Source organism: Oncorhynchus mykiss, chromosome 25, assembly GCF_057628025.1.
Source record: "Oncorhynchus mykiss isolate SJ-2025 chromosome 25, ASM5762802v1, whole genome shotgun sequence".
In the NCBI taxonomy this organism is placed as follows: Eukaryota; Metazoa; Chordata; class Actinopteri; order Salmoniformes; family Salmonidae; genus Oncorhynchus; species Oncorhynchus mykiss.
This window is the reverse complement of record NC_143046.1, coordinates 40,127,601-40,146,324: the sequence shown is the minus strand read 5'-3', so window position 1 is coordinate 40,146,324 and position 18,724 is coordinate 40,127,601. Positions and strand designations below refer to the sequence as shown.

Here is an 18,724-nt window from a genome sequence, read left to right as displayed (position 1 = left end):
AGCTAACCAAATCTGTTACATTTACACATATGTAATGTAAGCTACACGGGGCGGCCTAGTGGTTAGAGTGTTGGGCTAGTAATCGAAAGGTTGAAAGTTTGAATCCCCGAGCTGACAAGGTACAAATCTGTCGTGCTGCCCCTGAACAAGGCAGTTAACCCACTGTTCCTAGGCGGTCATTGAAAATAAGAATTTGTTCTGAACTGACTTGCCTAGTTAAATAAAAGGTAAAATAAATAAATACACCAATAGGAGAATCGAAAGTTAAATGGCACGCCAGCATGAGAGCATGCTAGGGGAAGACTGACAAATCCATAGGGCTTTTGAGTCTCTGTTGGGGAGTAGAACATGTCAAGACATGGAGTTATTATGTGAAAGGCTACTAAATAGGCTGATCTACCGTACATCTAAGCCAGTATAACTACTGCATACTAGTACCTTAATTCTTTGCATGCCCACCACTTCACTACGTATTACTCAAACTAAGGCCAGATTTCAAATCGATTGCAGACGGTGGATTTCTGGATAGCGCTTTCAAGCGCGTGTTTGATTCAAACAGCAGCCTGTCCCGAATGGATGGAGCTGACTTTGCGATATTCAAGAATCCACTATCAACAATAGATTGAATAACGACATAAAACCCCACAAATAAGACTATCCATCAACACCCTCACCTTAGTGAACTTAAAGAAGAAGTTGCCAAAAAAGCTTCCTAAAAGGGAGAGGGGAATATATATGTATATATATATATATTTTTTTTAAATCACCTTTTAAGATTTCTCAATGCCTGCAGTAAGACTTAGAATAACCATTCACAAGGTGATTGGCAGAGGAGGTGCCAAACATCTCAATAGCTCAGTCGGTCTGTCGGGAGGTTATTTTGGGAAGGTGGCAGTGACGCTGGGGTGCGAGAGAGGGGCTTGAATTCAGAAAGTGCAAATTAGAATGCTTAATCTGGTGTCTCATCTACTTCCCAAATTGTGTGCAGTGAGCATTGAAGTATGAAGGGAAGCAAACAACATCAGCGTCATAATCTTCATTATCATAAAAGTTATGGCAAGATGGACTTAGGGTCACTGTTGATTTTTGATAAATACTGGGGGCCTGGAAGATCTTTCTTTCACTTATTCAATCACTTAGAGATCAGTGATAACCTCCAAGAGAGGAAGAAGGAAGCATATGCTATATTATATGCCAATTCATACTGGGGCATAAACAAGAAGAATTCACTGCTGGTGCTCTATCACCCTCTACTGGCCGCACTCAGACACAGCACTTTGGCACATTCTAGTGGACTGTTGCAGAGGAGTGACCAGTGAATGACCCATAACATGACACTGCTTAGGCTATTAAAGTCAAATGCACGATGAGAGAGAGTGTACTCTCTGTCCTGCCCGTGTATGTTAGTGAATGCCAGGCCCTGTGTAACCCTGTTCCCCTGGCACCAGCCATCACCATGAATCTGATAGCCCCCTAGCTGACTAACTGCAGCTCAGGCCAACAACAGAGGTGTGTGTGTGTGTGTGTATAAAGGTCAGTCATGCTTCGCTGCCATGCAGACAGACACAAAAAGGGCATGCTGCATCATCAAACGGCTCTCACAAAGGCCACAGCAATCAGCGCTGAGCTGTGCCGTGTGAGAGGAACAGTTTTTCAGGACAAAGTACTGGGATACGCGTTATCAGCGGAGGTGTGGAGTTTTTGCTAAGCCTCTCCTGGGGCATCTCAGATCTGAAAGATTGACTGTGCCGACAGTTGTTTGTCAGTGAAGACATCGTTTTAACTATTGATATTACAACACGTCACCTTTGGCCTAACACGACTTCCAAAAAAAATGACAGGGTAAGGTCAAAACACCAACAACAGAAAAATGACACTCAAAGATATAGGAGTGGACTTGGCAAATGACCTTTGCAATTCATACTCATTTTCTGTATAGAGTGGATAAGGTATATTGAAATGTTTTCAAGCTAAGGAATTCAAAATAGCACATCTTGTACTCTGGAGTGTCATTTGAGGTGTGGTCAAACATTACTTATCAGTAAAAAAATAAATAAAATAAAAAATGTTTACCTAGAAAATACCTCAGTAGAGCTAGTAGCCAGTCACAGTGCCTGATTACAGCTTCTGTGTTCGTGTGGGGATTGAGAGAGCGGGGTTGCTGAAACTCGAGGCGCAGCGAGCTCAAGCCATCTGTCGCTGCGATGTCTTTTACTGTGCATCTGCAGCGCACAGCTATCGCCCATCCACTACCACAGCCCCCCCCCCCCCCCCGCAAGCTGCAGGCCTCCACTAAAAAAATGTTTAAAAAAAATCTGCTACTGCTTTCCCTTCAGTTAGGCCTACATACTCTGACATTATGCATACCGTACACACTCTGGAGAGAGATTGGTCAGGCAGGAGTCCTCAAAGTAGTAGGGAGAACTGCACATTGTTGGTGTGTTGTAATTTGATGTTAAGCATTTCAACAAGACTAGAGCTTTGATATACCGTGGGAAATCAGTTTGGCGGGCCAGTCTTGAAGAAACCATGTCCACTATGTATATGAGCTAGAGGTCGACCGATTAATCGGAATGGCCGATTTCGTTTTCATAACAATCGGAAATCGGTATTTTTGGGCGCCGATTTTTTTAATATATTTTTTTTACACCTTTATTTAATCTTTATTTAACTAGGCAAGTCAGTTAAGAACACATTCTTATTTTCAATGATGGCCTAGGAACGAGGCAGAACGACAGATTTTTATCTTGTCAGCTCGGGAGATTCAATCTTGCAACCTTACAGTTAACTAGTCCAACGCACTAACCACCTGCCTCACGAGGAGCCTGCCTGTTATGCGAATGCAGTAAGCCAAGGTAAGTTGCTAGCTAGCATTAAACTTCTCTTATAAAAAACAATCAATCAACGAATGTCGTTGCTCCAACGTGTACTTAACCATAAACACCAATGCCTTTCTTAAAATCAATACACAAGTATAATATTTTTTAAACCTGCATATTTAGCTAAAAGAAATCCAGGTTAGCAGGCAATATTAACCAGGTGAAATTGTGTCACTTCTCTTGCTTTTCATTGCACGCAGAGTCAGGGTATATGCAACAGTTTGGGCCGCCTGGCTCTTTGCGAACTAATTTGCCAGAATTCTACGTAATTATGACATAACATTGAAGGTTGTGCAATGTAACAGGAATATTTAGACTCATGGATGCCACCCGTTAGATAAAATACGGAACGGAATAAACGTTTTGGAGGTGATAGTTTCCGGATTTGACCTAAGGCTCGTATTTCTGTGTGTTTATTATAGTTAAGTCTATGATTTGATATTTGATAGAGCAGTCTGACTAAAGGGGTGGTAGGCAGCAGCAGGCTCGTAATAGTCAAAGGTATATGGTTTAGAGAGAAATAGTTGACGCGTTATAATTCCTGTAATAACTTGCGGCTGAACTTGAAAGGGGTTCCTTTGTTATTTTACCGTTCATGTCTTCCACAGAGAATGTCTTGATCTACTTAAAATAAGGTCTGTGTTTCGTGCAGGTTAGGGTGCAGGCTTAAACCACCTCAGCGTTTTGATACCCGTGTAAATCTCACTAGGATAAGGTAACGTGTGTCAACATATTTTCATAAATCCACTCTACAAAAAAAAATGATCTTCGCTTATATTTAGCCAATATTGATCAGAATTACCTTGTCCTATGGATATCTACACAGTTATAAGATTGGCAAGGTGGTGTAAGCCTACACGAAACACAGACCTTATTTTAAGTGAATCAAAAAAAAATCCTATGGAATAAATGAATGAAGGTACCGCTTTTCAGATTTTGCTAGAAGGTGTCATGGGAATTATGACTCGCACTTTGGTCGTCAATTCTTACCATGTCCATTATTAAAATAGGATTTCCTGCATATAGAAATTACAGTTTTTGTTTTCAACGTTCATCACAGGTAACTTAAACTATTTTTATTCAAACAGTTGAGAGTATTTGTCTCCTAAGCAGACTCTTCAGTATCATTGTCACTTCAGAGCTGTCTGTGTGTTTTACAGATGGCAGAGAAAAGCAGAGCAGCAGTGTGGGACTATTACATGGAATTGGCACCAGGGAAAGCAAGGTGTCTTATTTGTGATAAAGATGTAAGCATGGGGTCAGCAACGGCTAAATCAACAAATACCACCAACCTGTGGAATCACCTTAAGAACACCCATATGTATTATATTAAGTTAAAATAAAAGTGTTCATTCAGTATTGTTGCAATTGTCATTATTACAAAAATGTGTATATATATATAAAAATCGTCTGATTAATCTGTATCGGCTTTTCTTGTCCTCCAATAATCGGTATCGGTATCAGCGTTGAAAAATCATAATCGGTCGACCTCTAATATGAGCCCTTGCAGAGAAAGCGTACAGTTTTGTATAAGTGTTGCCGTGGCGAGCACAGCCCTGTTTGTGAACACTAAAATGGCGCCTCAGTGGCTTTAGCATGGAGCATGAAGAATACAGCACAAAGCTGCATGTCAGGACAAACAAGATGGAGAAACTACATTTAATATAAATGATAAAGCTGTGGCAGACGTGAGACTAGCGTACCTGCTCCGATTGCAGTAGGGGCATACGTTTGCCCTGCAGGGAAAGAAGGCAAGGGAAGAGAGGGACCTTGGTACAGACCAGTCACAGGCACACCGAGTGATTACAATACTTACTGTAAAGTATACATAAACCTAGCTTACGTATGTATCCGTCTTCTGAAGGGCCGAATTCTAACTAGATACACTACATGCAAATCTCACCTGATATCAAGGTGTGATTTACATTCAAGTCTGAGTGACACAAGCAAAGTTAGGATTATGCCCCAAATGCAATTCACTTGGGGAACTAGGTCTATTTTCTGGGAAAGCTAGGTGAGATATACCCATCTATATTGCCCTATATACCCATCTATATTGCCCTATATACCCATCTATTCACGGCATTTCTATATGCAACGTTCAGTACGGAGCACCCAGTGAAACGTGACCCAGAGTGTGTGTGTGTGTGTGGGGGGGGGGGCTCACCCGAGGCTGCAGCAGGGCAGGGTGAGGAGGTGTAGCAGGGCCAGCAGCACCCGGAGGGGAAGCAGCGTGAACACGTAGAGGAAGGCATCCAGACACAGGAAGAAGCCAAAGATCATCAGCTGTAGGGTAAGAACAGAACACACTCAGGTAAAACATGGCTGCTTGATCACACCTACAAATAGAGCCAGTGTCTTGCGTGTGTGACTACGTCGGCGATGTGTACGTTTAGAGCGTCAAGGGTTCTCCATCTCTACAGATGTTTTGTTTTGACAGGTCAAGCCATATACTACACCGAACAAAAATATAAAAACACAACATGCAACAATTTCAACGATTTTACTGAGTTACAGTTCATATAAGGAAATCAGTCCATTTAAATAATTCAATTAGACCCTAATCTAGGGATTTCACATGACTGGAAAAACAGATATGCATCCGTTGGTCACAGATACCTTTAAAAGAAAAGGTAGGGGCGTGGATCAGAAAACCAGTCAGTATCTGGTGTGACCACCATTTGCCTCATGCAGCGCGACACATCTCCTTCGCATAAAGTTGATCAGGCTGTTGATATAGGCCTGTGGAATGTTGTCCCATTCTTTTTCAATGGCTGTGCGAATTTGCTGGATATTGGCAGGAACTGGAACACACAGTCATACGTCGATCCAGAGCATCCCACACCTGCTCAATGGGTGACATGTCTGGTGAGTATGCAGGCCATGGAAGATCTGGGACATTTTCAATATCATGCTGAAATATGACGCGGTGGATGAATGGCACAACAATGGGCTTCAGAATCTCGTCAGGGTATCTGTGCATTCAAATTGACTTAGATAAAAATGTAATTGTGTTCGTTGTGTGTAGCTCATGCCTGCCCATACCATAACCCCACCGCCACTAGGGGGCACTCTGTTTACAGCGTTGACAACAGCAAAACGCTTGCCCGCACATCGCCATATATGAGGTCTGTCATCTGCCCAGTGCAGTTTAAACCAGGATTCATCTGTGAAGAGCACACTTCTCCTATGTGCCAGTGGCCATCGAAGGTGAGAATTTTGCCCACTGAAGTCAGTTACGATGCCGTCGGCCCGACTGCAGTCGGGTCAAGACCCTGGTGAGGATGACGAGCATGCAGGTGAGCTTCTCTGAGACGGTTTCTGACAGTTTGCGCAGAAATTCTTCAGTTGTGCAAACCCACAAACATCAGCTGTCCAGGTGACAATCCCGCAGGTGAAGAAGCCGGATGTGGAGGTCCTGGGCTGGCGTTGTTACACGTGGTCTGCAGTTGTGAGGCCGGTTGGACGTACTGCCAAATTCTCTAAAATTATGTTGTAGGCACTTATGGTAGAGAAATTAACATTTTTGCTGGCAACAGCTCTGGTGGACAATTCTGCAGTCAGCATGCCAATGCACACTCCGTCAAAACTTGAGGAATCTGTGGCCTTGTGTTGTGTTACAAAACTGCACATTTAGAGTGGCCTTTTATTGTCCCCAGCACAAGGTGCACCTGTGTAATGATCATGCCGTTTAATCATCTTCTTGATATGCCACATCAGTCAGGTGGATGTATAATCTTGGCAAAGGTGAAATGCTCACTACAGGGATGTAAACAAATGTATCACCTTCTGTTACTTTCTCACTCATCATTATTCACAATTCATTCAGTATTATATGTAATCACGGTACAATAGCCTCTACATTAATGTAGAAGTTTTTAGAAAAATATATTCTTATTTACAAAAGTTACTCAAATGACACAATACATTATTTACCTGACAAAATGACTACCGGTCCATAGCATTCACGTCTGTAGTCATGAAGTGCTTTGAAAGGCTGGTCATGGCTCACATCAACACCATTATCCCAGAAACCCTAGACCCACTCCAATATGCATACCGCCCTAACAGTTCCACAGATGATGCAATCTCTATTGCACTCCACACTGCCCTTTCCCACCTGGACAAAAAGAACACATATGTGAGACTGCTATTCATTGACTACAGCTCAGCGATTAACACCATAGTGCCCTCAAAGGTCATCAATAAGCTAAGGACCCTGGGACTAAACATCTCCCTCTGCAACTGGATCCTGGACTTTCTGACAGGCCGCCCCCAGGTGGGTAGGTAACAACACATCAGCCACGCTGATCCTCAACATAGGGGCCCCTCAGGGGTGCATGCTCAGTCCCCTCCTGTACTCCCTATTCACTCATGACTGCACGGCCAGGCACGACTCCAACACCACAATTTAGTTTGCTGATGACATCAGGGGTAGGCCTGATTACCAACAACGATGAGACAGCCTATAGGGAGGTCAGCGACCTGGCCATGTGGTGCCAGGACAACCTCTCCCTCAACGTGATCAAGACAAAAGAGATGATTGGGGACTACAGGAAAAGGAGGACCAAGCACGCCCCCATTCTCATCAACGGGGCTATAGTGGAGCCTCCACGCCATCCACAAAAAAACTATTATTATCTATTCATAGTCACTTTAATAACTCTACTTAGATGTACAGTTGAAGTCAGACGTTTACATACACATGTTGGAGTCATTAAAACATGTTTTTCCACCACTCCACAAATTTCTTGTTAAACTAGTTTGGGCAAGTTGGTTAGGACATCTAATTTGTGCATGACATAACTCATTTTTCCAACAATTGTTTACAGACAGATTATTTCACTGTATCACAATTCCAGTGGGTTAGAAGTTTACATACACAAAGTTGACTGTGCCTTTAAACAGCTTGGAAAATTCCAGAAAACGATGACATGGTTTTAGAAGCTTCTGATAGGTTAATTGACATAATGAGTCAATTGGAGGTGTACCTGTGGATGTATTTCAAGGCCTACCTTCAAACTCAGTGCCTCTTTGCTTGACATCATGGGAAAATCTAAAGAAATCAGCCAAGACCTCAGAAAAAAAATTGTAGACCTCCACAAGTCTGGTTCATCCTTGGGAGCAATTTCCAAACGCCTGAAGGTACCACGTTCATCTGTACAAACAATAGTACGCAAGTATAAACACCATGGGACCACGCAGGCATCATACCACTCAGGAAGGAGACGCGTTCTGTCTACTAGAGATGAACATACTTTGGTGCGAAAAGTGCAAATCAATCCCAGAACAGCAGCAAAGGACCTTGTGAAGATGCTGGAGGAAACCGGTACAAAAGTATCTATATCCACTGTAAAACGAGTCCTATATCGACATAATCTGAAAGGCCGCTCAGCAAGGAAGAAGCCACTGCTCCAAAACCGCCATAGAAAAGCCAGACTTCGGTTTGCAACTGCATTTGGGGACAAAGATCGTACTTTTTGGAGAAATGTCCTCTGGTCTGATGAAACAAAAATAGAACTGTTTGGCCATAATGACCATCATGTTCGGAGGAAAAAGGGGGAGGCTTGCAAGCCGAAGAACACCATCCCAACCGTGAAGCATGGGGGTGGCAGCATCATGTTGTGGGGGTGCTTTGCTGCAGGAGGGACTGGTACACTTCACAAAATAGATGGCTTCATGAGGAAGGAAAATTATGTGAATATATTGAAGCAACATCTCCAAGACATCAGTCGGAAAGTTAAAGCTTGGTCGCAAATGGTCTTCCAAATGGACAATGACCCCAAGCATACTTCCAAAGTTGTGGCAAAATGGCTTAAGGACAACAAAGTCAAGGTATTGGAGTGGCCATCACAAAGCCCTGACCTCAATCCTGTAGAACATTTGTGTACAGAACTGAAAAAGTGTGTGCGAGCAAGCCAGGAAGTAGGTAGTGGTAGTTGGGTTGGCTAACAGAGTCACAAGTCATCCTTTCATTGGCCTGTCCCTGGCTGGGGGAACTTCAGCTACTCCAGGCAGAGCTTCTAGAGCCAGAAGGTCACAATGCTCAGTTTACACACATTCCTCACTTCCCAAAGACTTGGAATGATATAGCTAACCAATGAGGGTTAGAATGGGGACATAGATTAGGCTAGGTGACGACTGATCTTCACTGACGTTCACTGTCTCAATGTGAATGTCTGTAGGGAGCACTCTTGCCAGAGGGCAAAATCGAAAATGAAAAATTGCAAATGATGTGATGGTTGAGGTCCATTTGATATCCATATTAACAGTAGTCCCCGAATAGTACCTCAAGGCACATACAAGGGTGGTATCGATGTTTGAAGAGACTGAGATATAGGTGAGTCAGACTGCCTCTTTCTGGGATCAGACTCTAGTGCAGAGGTTTATTATTCCCAGATGAGTTTAGAGGAATGTTTGTTTATATTCTCAATGGAATTTGTTACAACATCACCATCTAGTGGTTGTAGAGAGACACTAAATCAGCCGTATTACGGCTATGACAGCATACTGAAAAACATTGTGTTGCTGTAGGCAATACATCATAGAAGTGATGTGGCAAGTAGCCTTGTAGTTTTTGAATTGTGTAGACCTACACACTATACTTTGTAGATCAATACAAATGACCAATTTGTGTCAACTGTATAACAAATGCTATGTGAACATCAATACAAAAATAGAATAACTTACTTTCACTGCTCTTGGAAACACCAGATGTACCAGGACATTATCAAGGGCAACGCTAAACAAACACTGCTGAACTGACCTTTGGTTATATCTCTGGGTCTCTGTTTTGTGTGCAAACATATGTTTCTGCACCCCCACTTTATTACCAGAGTATTATAAAGATCCATTGGGTAATTTGTCATTTTCAATGATTAATATTGTTTCGAGCAGGTCTGTATTAAAATAGATATAATAATTATATCATATATAAAATGGACATATCAAAAAAGATAACTGGTTTTGACCTTGCTTTGCTCCTGCGCACACCGTTTTCAGTGCACTTAAAAGAGCACTAGTTGCACCACTGAGGTTTAAAATGAAAAAAGAGCAACTGCAAAATAAAATAGTTTCTCTATTTTGTTGTGCCGTTACATTTGTATCGTTGTTTCATGTCCGAAGGTGTTGGTCCAATGGTGTTGTTCCATATCATTTGAGCTGCGTGCACCATGAGCAAATTCATTGTATTATCTCACTTTGCCTGTTAAAACCATTATGGAGCACATTCATGTCTGATTAGGCTTTGTTGTAGCGCAGACTGACTCGGGGTAACCTTCCATTGACCTACCTAAGGTTGCACCTTAGCAGAAAACTGCATGTCCGGTAGCTCGTGGGCTGTTAATGAGTAGCTCACAAGTAGATAGTGAGAAATAATCAGTAGGCCTAATAATTTAACCCCATTCTGCATTTTTGTCATCTATATCCCAACTTAAAACACATTGTTCAAAAGGTTTTAATTCAGTTAGAAAAGGAACAGTCCTGGTTGAGCCACATATGCAAGCGCACCATGGCGCTTCACAGTTACAATGGAGCCAAACTGTGTCTGTATGCGCCTATGAACCAAATGAAAAAGCACAGGATATTTATATTTCCTTAAAAACAGCTCTGCTTGCGGGCCCAGTTCCACGAGGGGGTAAAATGGGGCTCAGTTGAAACTCGTGCCTCTACAGTTTTAGTTTTATGCCGCTGAAGTTAAAATTATCGAGTGACAGGTTGGCGCAAAAATCGGTATCTCTTCGGCGCTGTACCAGCACCATGGACAGAGCACGCCACGGAGTGCGTGAGAGTTTGTGTGTAGGGGGACTATGGAAAGCCACTGGGTGGTTAGGTACGAGACCTTTGGGGTTCCATAAAAATAAACTTTGCTCATCTGTGGTGGGCTATGTGAATAACGTGGAAGGCTACGTGAATAACGTGGAAGGCTACGTGAATAACGTGATACGCCTCCGCCTGTAATATTTGATTTATAAAGGACAGGTCAAGTTTACAGTTGAAGGGGCTTCACTCAACTCTGCCTTACGCCCCACCACAGTTTAGTTAGCTTCTTAGCTAGCTATACAAGCATTCGTGTTATTAGCCTATTTAAACGCTCTAACCAGCTAATCTGCCACTGCCAATACTTATGTAAATGTGATATCAGTTTATTTTGTATACATTTCCAAATAAACAACATTTAAAACCCGTTTTTGCTTTGTCATTATGGGGTATTGTGTGTAGGTTGATGAGGAAAATAACGATTTGATCAATTTTAGAGTAAGGCTTTAACGTAATAAAATGTGGAGAAAAAAAAATCAAAATGCTTTCCGAATGCACTGTAGATCCAGGTTGGCTAGACTTGAAATACAAAGATTAGCTGGCTACTCACTTGTGCTTGAGACATTGTTTATGAGACCTGTTTTCAATTTCAATAACGCCTGCTACAAGAAGTTGGTCATTACTTTGAGGACGTGTATTGTGCATGGTTCTGGTTAAATTTGCTCTTTGCAATGGAGATTGTGCCAACCTGCCACTTCTTGGTCAAAAGCCCTCAATGACCTTGGCATGTGAACTAATAATGTTTGTGGTATATTACGCAGAATTCAATAGAATTCCAATGTAAGAACCCAAATTACGCCCCTGGGTACAGCTGGATATCGGTATGTTTCATCATAGAAATAGATAACCATAGAAATAGAAAGTAGGCTTCCTTGGTAGCCTATTGCTTTTCGTGGTAGTAAAAATGGAACTGCACGTATTGGAAATGTGTTTATGGTAGGACGGCATTGCTTAATTGATTACATGTTTGGGTTGAACTTGAGCCACAGAAGTGTATTGTGCCATATCGCAACGTGTTGCTGAACTCTTTAGCTGCATGATTTTTCTGTTTGATGCTGGCCTATAGGCCTATTTCTTTGGCAAGACAGCTGTGCATGGCTTCAGCTCACTGTAGTAGGCAGTTTTTTTGGTTTGTTATTTGCTTTCGCCTTTATTGCGTTTGTTTACTGTTATTAATGTAACGAGCCTAAATATAGATTGTGTCATGCCTTTGTCGATCTGATATTTTATTTCTAGGCCTATAGTAGCCCCTACTGCTGTTCTGTTCTGTTCACATTAATTTTTTCGCATTCGCAGTTGTGTCAGTATTCTAAGCCAAACTGTAATTCAGTACTTTTGTTTTGCATGAATAACTAGGCAATTACTTTCTGCATTCAGTTTGAATTATTTTGTTAAGACATCTGCCTGCATTCACATAGGCTTTTTGTAATAGGTGAATTACCCTATATACCTTGTAGCCTATATTCATTGCCAAATAGGCCTTGCTTCAGTGTGTAGGGCGCAGTCCATCGTGCGGGTACAGCGCAGCGGATATGGGCTCCATATTTCGCACCTTACCTACCACTTCAAAAGCACTCAGTGGTCTCGGAGTCTCTGCATTTTAACTTTGTTTATTGCGGTAGTGTGATACAACTCCCTTAGTTACACAATGAGATAGCCAGCCTGACAGCTTAGTGGAGTCTGCCACTAACACAGTCAGTGTAGTCAGCTCAGCTATCCCCATTGATCTGTGTCTGTGCCTCAATCTATGTTAAAATGATCGGCTATGAAAAGCCAACTGACATTTACTCCTGAGGTGCTGACCTGTTGAACCCTCTACAACCACTGATGATTATTATCGGACCCTACTGGTTATCTCTGAACATCTGTTATAATCTCCACCCCTCATAGCCTGGTTCCTCTCTAGGTTTCTTCCTAGGTTCCGGCCTTTCTAGGGAATTTTTCCTAGCCACCGTGTTTCTACACCTGCATTTCTTGCCGTTTGGGGTTTTAGGCTGGGTTTCTGTAAAGCACTTTGACATCGGCTGATGTAAGAAGGGCTTTATAAATACATTTGATTGATATAAGCAGAACTCAATATAATTCAGATGCAAAATTGTTCCCCCTCACCGATTTCAACTGCCCCCTTAGTCACTTTATCCTGGCGCCGGTTCTGGTCTGGTTGGCTTGGTATATATATTGACCGAATTAGTCATTTATACCCTCTTTGCATCAAATATGCATGCTGCTTAGACAAGTTCAATTTTAAACATTCATGGTTACAGTGCATCAAACAACGGTGTGAAAAAAAGTCAAGGGGGTCTCTACTAGACGTCGACCGATTATGATTTTTCAACGCCGATGCCGATTTTTGGAGGACCAAAAAAGCCGATACCAATTAATCAGACGATTTTTATTTATTTATTTGTAATAATGACAATTACAACAATATTGAATGAACACTTACTTAATATAATACATCAATAAAATCAATTTAGCCTCAAATAAATAATGAAACATGCTCAATTTGGTTTAAATAATGCAAAAACAAAGTTTTGGAGAAGTAAAAGTGCAATATGTACCATGTAAGAAAGCAAACGTTTAAGTTCCTTGCTCAGAACATGAGAACATATGAAAACTGGTGGTTCCTTTTAACATGAGTCTTCAATATTCCCAGGTAAGAAGTTTTAGGTTGTAGTTATTATAGGAATTATAGGACTATTTCACTCTATACCATTTGTATTTCATTAACCTTTGACTATTGGATGTTCTTATAGGCACTTTAGTATTGCCAGTGTAACAGTACAGCTTCCGTACCTCTCCTCGCTCCTCCCTGGGCTCGAACCAGGAACACAACGACAACATTTAATGTTTACGCGCCTGCTTCTGCCTACCACCACTCAGTCAGATACTTGTATGCTCAGTCAGATTATATGCAACGCAGGACACGCTAGATAATATCTAGTAATATCATCAACCATGTGTAGTTAACTAGTGATTATGATTGATTGATTGTTTTTTTATAAGATAAGTTTAATACTTGCTAGCAACTTACCTTGGCTTACTGCATTCGCGTAACAGGCAGTCAGTCTCCTTGTGGAGTGCACAAGGACTAGATAACTGTAAGGTTGCAAGATTGGAACCCCCGAGCTGACAAGCTTGAAAATCTGTCGTTCTGCCCCCGAACGAGGCAGTTAACCCACCGTTCCTAGGCCGTCATTGAAAATAAGAACGTGTTCTTAACTGACTTGCCTAGTTAAATAAAGATTAAATAAAAGGTGTAATTTTTTTTTTTTTTAAATACAGATTTCCGATTGTTATGAACACTTGAAATCGGCCATTCTGATTAATCGGTCGACCTCTAGTCTGTACTGTACCTACCTTTTCCAGTTCTCTGGGAATGCGCATGCATGTGTACACTCGCTCTCTGCGCTCGGTGTATTTTGCTTCGTTGTGCTCCAGGAAGTAGCCCCGGGTCAGCTCAGCACACATGAAGCGAGCCAGCGACGGATCTGGAATAACATTATGACAACACTTAGCGCTGTGTTACAACAGGGCTATTGTCGCTCCAGTTTACATTACTGTATTTTGGTAAGACAGCTGTGTGTACGCATGGTTATCAACATAATGGCCAAAATACACAGTACCAGTCAAAAGTTTGGACACACCTACTCATTCAAGGGTTTTTCTTTATTTGTACAATTTTCTACATTGTCGCATAATAGTGAAGACATCAAAACTATGAAATAACACATGTGGAATCATGTAGTAACCAAAATATATTTTAGATTCTTCAAAAGTAGCCACCCTTTGCCTTGATGACAGCTTTGCACTCTTGGCCTTCCTCAACCAGCTTCACCTGGAATGCTATTCCAACAGTCTTGAAGGAGTTCCCACATATGCTGAGCACTTGTTGGCTGCTTTTCCTTCACTCTGCAGTCCAACTCATCTCAATTGGGTTGAGGTCGGGTGATTGTGGAGGCCAGGTCACCTGATGCGGCACTCCATCACTCTCCTTCTTGGTCAAATAGCCCTTACACAGCCTGGAGGTGTGTTTTGGGTCATTGTCCTGTTGAAAAACAAGTCCCACTATGCAAAAACCAGATGGGATGGCGTATCGCTGCAGAATGTTGTGGTAGCCATGCTGGTTAAGTCTGCCTTGAATTCTAAATCAGTGTCACCAGAAAAGGACCCCCACACTCCTCCGTGCTTCATGGTGGAAACCACACATGCGGAGATCATCCAATCACATACTCTGTGTCTGACAAAAACGTGGAGGTTGGAACCAAAAATCTCAAATTTGGACTTCAGACCAAAGGACAGATTCCCACCGGTCTATTGTCCATTGCTCGTGTTTCTTGGCCCATGCAAGTCTCTTCTTATTCGTGTCCTTTAGTAGTGGTTTATTTGATTCACGCAGTCTCGTCTTAACAGTTGATGTTGAGATGCCTCTGTTACTTGAACTCTGTGAAGCATTTATTTCTGAGACTGGTAACTCAAATTAACTTATCCTCTGCAGCAGAGGTAACTCTGGGTCTTCCTTTCCTGTAGCGGTCCTCATGAGAGCCAGTTTCATCATAGCGCTTGATGGTTTTTGCGACTGCGCTTAAAATAAACTTTCAAAGTTCGGATTGACTGACCTTCATGTCTTAAAGTAATGATGGACTGTCTTTTCTCTTTGCTTATTTTGGCTGTTCTTGCCATATGGACTTGGTCTTTTACTAAATTGGGCTATCTTTTGTATACCACCCTTACCTTGTCCCAACACAACTGATTGGCTCAAACGCATTAAGAAGGAAATACATTCCACAAATTAACTTAACAAGGCACACATGTTTATTGAATGCATTCCAGGTGACTACCTCAAGAAGCGGGTTGAGAGAATGCCAAGAGTGTGCAAAGCTGATTTTGATTTGTTTAACACTTTTTTGCTTACTACATGCTTTCATATGTTATTTCATAGTTTTGATATCTTCACTATTATTCTACAATGCAGAAAATAGTAAAAAATAAAGATTAATCCTGGAATGAGTAGGTGTGTCCAAAGTTGACTGGTACTGTGTGTCAACTGTGGGAAGCTCGACACAGAAAACAAAATATGTTCTAAAAAAATAATCATAATGTAGCCAAATCAGTATTCATATAAGAACAGAGCCAACTGAATTAAAATGCCACTTTAACCCTAATGCTTATCTAACATACTTGCTAAGGCTTTCGGTATGAGGAAATCTGAGCTACAGTGGCAGTATCATGAATCACCATTCCATTTAGGAAGTTATGAAGTAAAGTACACAACCTACTGATATGCTGCACTTTTAAATAACAGCATAATTTATCAATAATTCGAAACTGTTCAAAGGTGCTGAGGACTTTACCCCGAAATGAACGTACTGTCTTGAAATATTTTCTAGTCGGTTGGAAATCAAAATGTTGTTGTTATATATATATATATATATATATATATATATATATATATATATATATATATATATATATATATATTTGACAGGTTCTCACAATTTCCAACATAAATAACTGTCTATTTTGACTGTTAGTGCGATTATGACTTTTCCTCTTTGACACACATTGGCATGACAGGTAACGTTAGCATTAACATTAAACCGTGTTAAGCAAATAGCGTAGCTAACTAATGCTACTGTTGCCCCCTCCACGTAGGCTAGACGTCTCTTGCCTTGGCTAGGTGCAGTTCGTGATATCACGTGTCCGCAAATGACCGGGAATTAAAACGTGGAAGGAATTAGACACCTTTAAAATACTTTTAAAAATATATTATCACATACTACTAAAACAAAAGGTGAGAAAGTATTTATTATTATTATTTATTTTTTTACAAACAACTCCCATGACAACACGGTTAAAACTGACAGCTCGCAAATCCAATGACATTAAAACTGACAGCTCGAAAATCCAATGACATGCTTTGGTTGGTTGTGCGTTCAGTCGGGACAGCCCCAATGACTGTGTGGGCCAGCCCAAAGATAGCTAAATAATAGAACAATTGTTGAGCTTCTATGACATGTATTTTACAATGATTTACATGCGATCGTCAGCCTAAAAGGCATTATTTCTAGACATATAGAGAGGTTGGTTTATCAGATAAAATGTTCCTTAAAGACACCGTTTAAACCTGCGCGCGAGCCAGGGACACCCACCTGAGTTATCACGTTCACGTTGCTCCCGTCTGACAGCATTTATATCGTAAAAGCCCAATGTTTCCGCCAGATCTGGAGTTTTACCGATTTCCCCCGACCTTGGTATATCATCCCATGGCCGTTTCTCCTTCTTCTTGTCCTTATTTTCGGTTTCTTTTTCAGCTGACGGCACAGTCCCCAACAAGTCCGCCATCTTCAATTTGCAGCCGCGTTGATAGCAACGTTCATGGACCAACCATAGAGATAGATAGAAGACTCAACTTTATACATGTGCCTTTAAAGCGTTTGTGACAGCATGGGCTGCGCCATTGAGGCTACAACCCATATTGATCCACACCAAATCAGCGAGTTAACTACTTTGACTACTTTAAAATGGTGGAAGCCCTCAATGGCGCTGCCAATACAACAATAGCCCTTTGGCCACTAGAGGTCTCTATCCTTCTCTATGGGACCAACACAACTGTCATCATATTGTCGCCAAGGAGTTGATACTTAAAATAAACATACACTACATACACTGCTCGTCGAACATCTCATTCCAAAATCATGGGCATTAATATGGAGTTGGTCCCCCCTTTGCTTCTATAAGAGCCTCCACTCTTCTGGGAAGGCTATCCACTAGATGTTGGAACATTGATGCAGGGACTTCCGTTCAGCCACAAGAGCATTAGTGATGTTGGGCGAATAGGCCTGGCTCATAGTCGGCGTTCCAATTCACCCCAAAGGTGTTCAATGGAGTTAAGGTCAGTGCTCTATGCAGGCCAGTCAAGTTCTTCAACACCGATCTCGATAAACCATTTCTCTATGGACCTCGCTTTGTGCACGGGGTCATTGTCATGCTGACACAGGAAAGGGCCTTCCCCAAACGGTTGTCACAACGTTTGAAGCACAGAATCATCTAGAATGTGATTGTATGCAATAGCGTTAAGATTTCCCTTCACTGGATATAAGGGGCTTAGCCGGAACCATGAAAAACTGCCCCAGATCATTATTCCTCCTCCACCAAACTTTCCAGTTGGCACTATGTATTCAGGCAGGTAGCGTTCTCCTGGCATCCGCCAAAACCAGAGTCGTCCTGCCAGATGGTGTGCGTGGTTCATCACTCCAGAGAACGCGTTTCCACTGCTCCGGAGTCCAATGGCAGCGAGCTTTACAACACTCCAGCCAACACTTGGCATTGCTTGTGTGCAGCTGCTCGGCCATGAAAACCCATTTCATGAAGCTCCCGACTAACTTGTGTGGCCTACCACTTTGCGGCTGAGCCGTTGTTGCCCCTAGATATTTTCACTTCACAATAACAGCACTTGCAGTTGCCCGGGGCAACTCTAGCAGGGCAGAAATTTTACTTCTTGGAAAGGTGGCATCCTATGACGGTGCCACGTTGAAAGTCACTGAGCTCTTCAGTAAGGCCATTCTGCTGCTAATGTTTGTCTATGGAGATTGCATGGCTGTGTGCTCGATTTTATACACTTGTCATCAATGGGTGTGGCTGAAATAGCCGAATCCACTAATTTGAAGGGTGTATCAATGTTGATGAAACAAACATTATCAACACCGATTGTTGACACAACAATCCACAACAGATATGTACACAAGGTATGGGATTTATATTTCATCTGACATCAATTAAATGTCTTGCCTTAGCCAAAATACTTATCACATAATCATAGACTTTTGCAAAGAAATAAGGTGATCATTTCCCAATATCCCATCAATGTGAATAATAATAATGTGAATAATACATCAAATATTTGGATGTAATTCATCTAATTGGATATTCAGATGTCCTTTCAATACCGCAAGATGATGTCAAAGATCCATTCAAATATTTCCCACTTGATATCCTGCTGCTGCTTCCCTGCCTTTAGTAGCCTG

The 18,724-nt window shown here is 41.8% G+C and overlaps 1 protein-coding gene and 1 long non-coding RNA gene across 6 annotated transcripts in view; one reads left to right on the top strand and one right to left on the bottom strand.

The window, feature by feature from the left end:
• LOC110505143 (transmembrane anterior posterior transformation protein 1 homolog) overlaps nucleotides 1-17,274 on the bottom strand; it is a 33,750-nt gene extending 16,476 nt beyond the window's left edge. For 3 of the 5 annotated variants that reach the window (XR_016491705.1, XR_016491706.1, XR_016491707.1), the window contains exons 1-3: nucleotides 16,850-17,268; nucleotides 14,058-14,188; nucleotides 5,047-5,165 (exon numbers count right to left, since the gene is read on the bottom strand). Coding sequence is in view for 2 of the 5 variants with exons in the window: in XM_021584143.3 (XP_021439818.3) it covers nucleotides 5,047-5,165; nucleotides 14,058-14,188; nucleotides 16,850-17,042 (443 nt within the window). In the remaining 3 variants the exon portion in view is untranslated. Of the gene's footprint in view, nucleotides 1-5,046; nucleotides 5,166-14,057; nucleotides 14,189-16,849 lie in introns of all 5 variants that reach the window. The other 2 variants (XM_021584143.3, XM_090219824.1) reach the window with 2 other exon arrangements.
• LOC149971990 (uncharacterized) lies at nucleotides 1,601-4,235 on the top strand. Its single transcript, XR_016491708.1, has 2 exons — nucleotides 1,601-1,842; nucleotides 4,040-4,235. It is a non-coding gene; the product is annotated as an uncharacterized LOC149971990 (long non-coding RNA).
• Nucleotides 17,275-18,724: the final 1,450 nt, after the last annotated feature.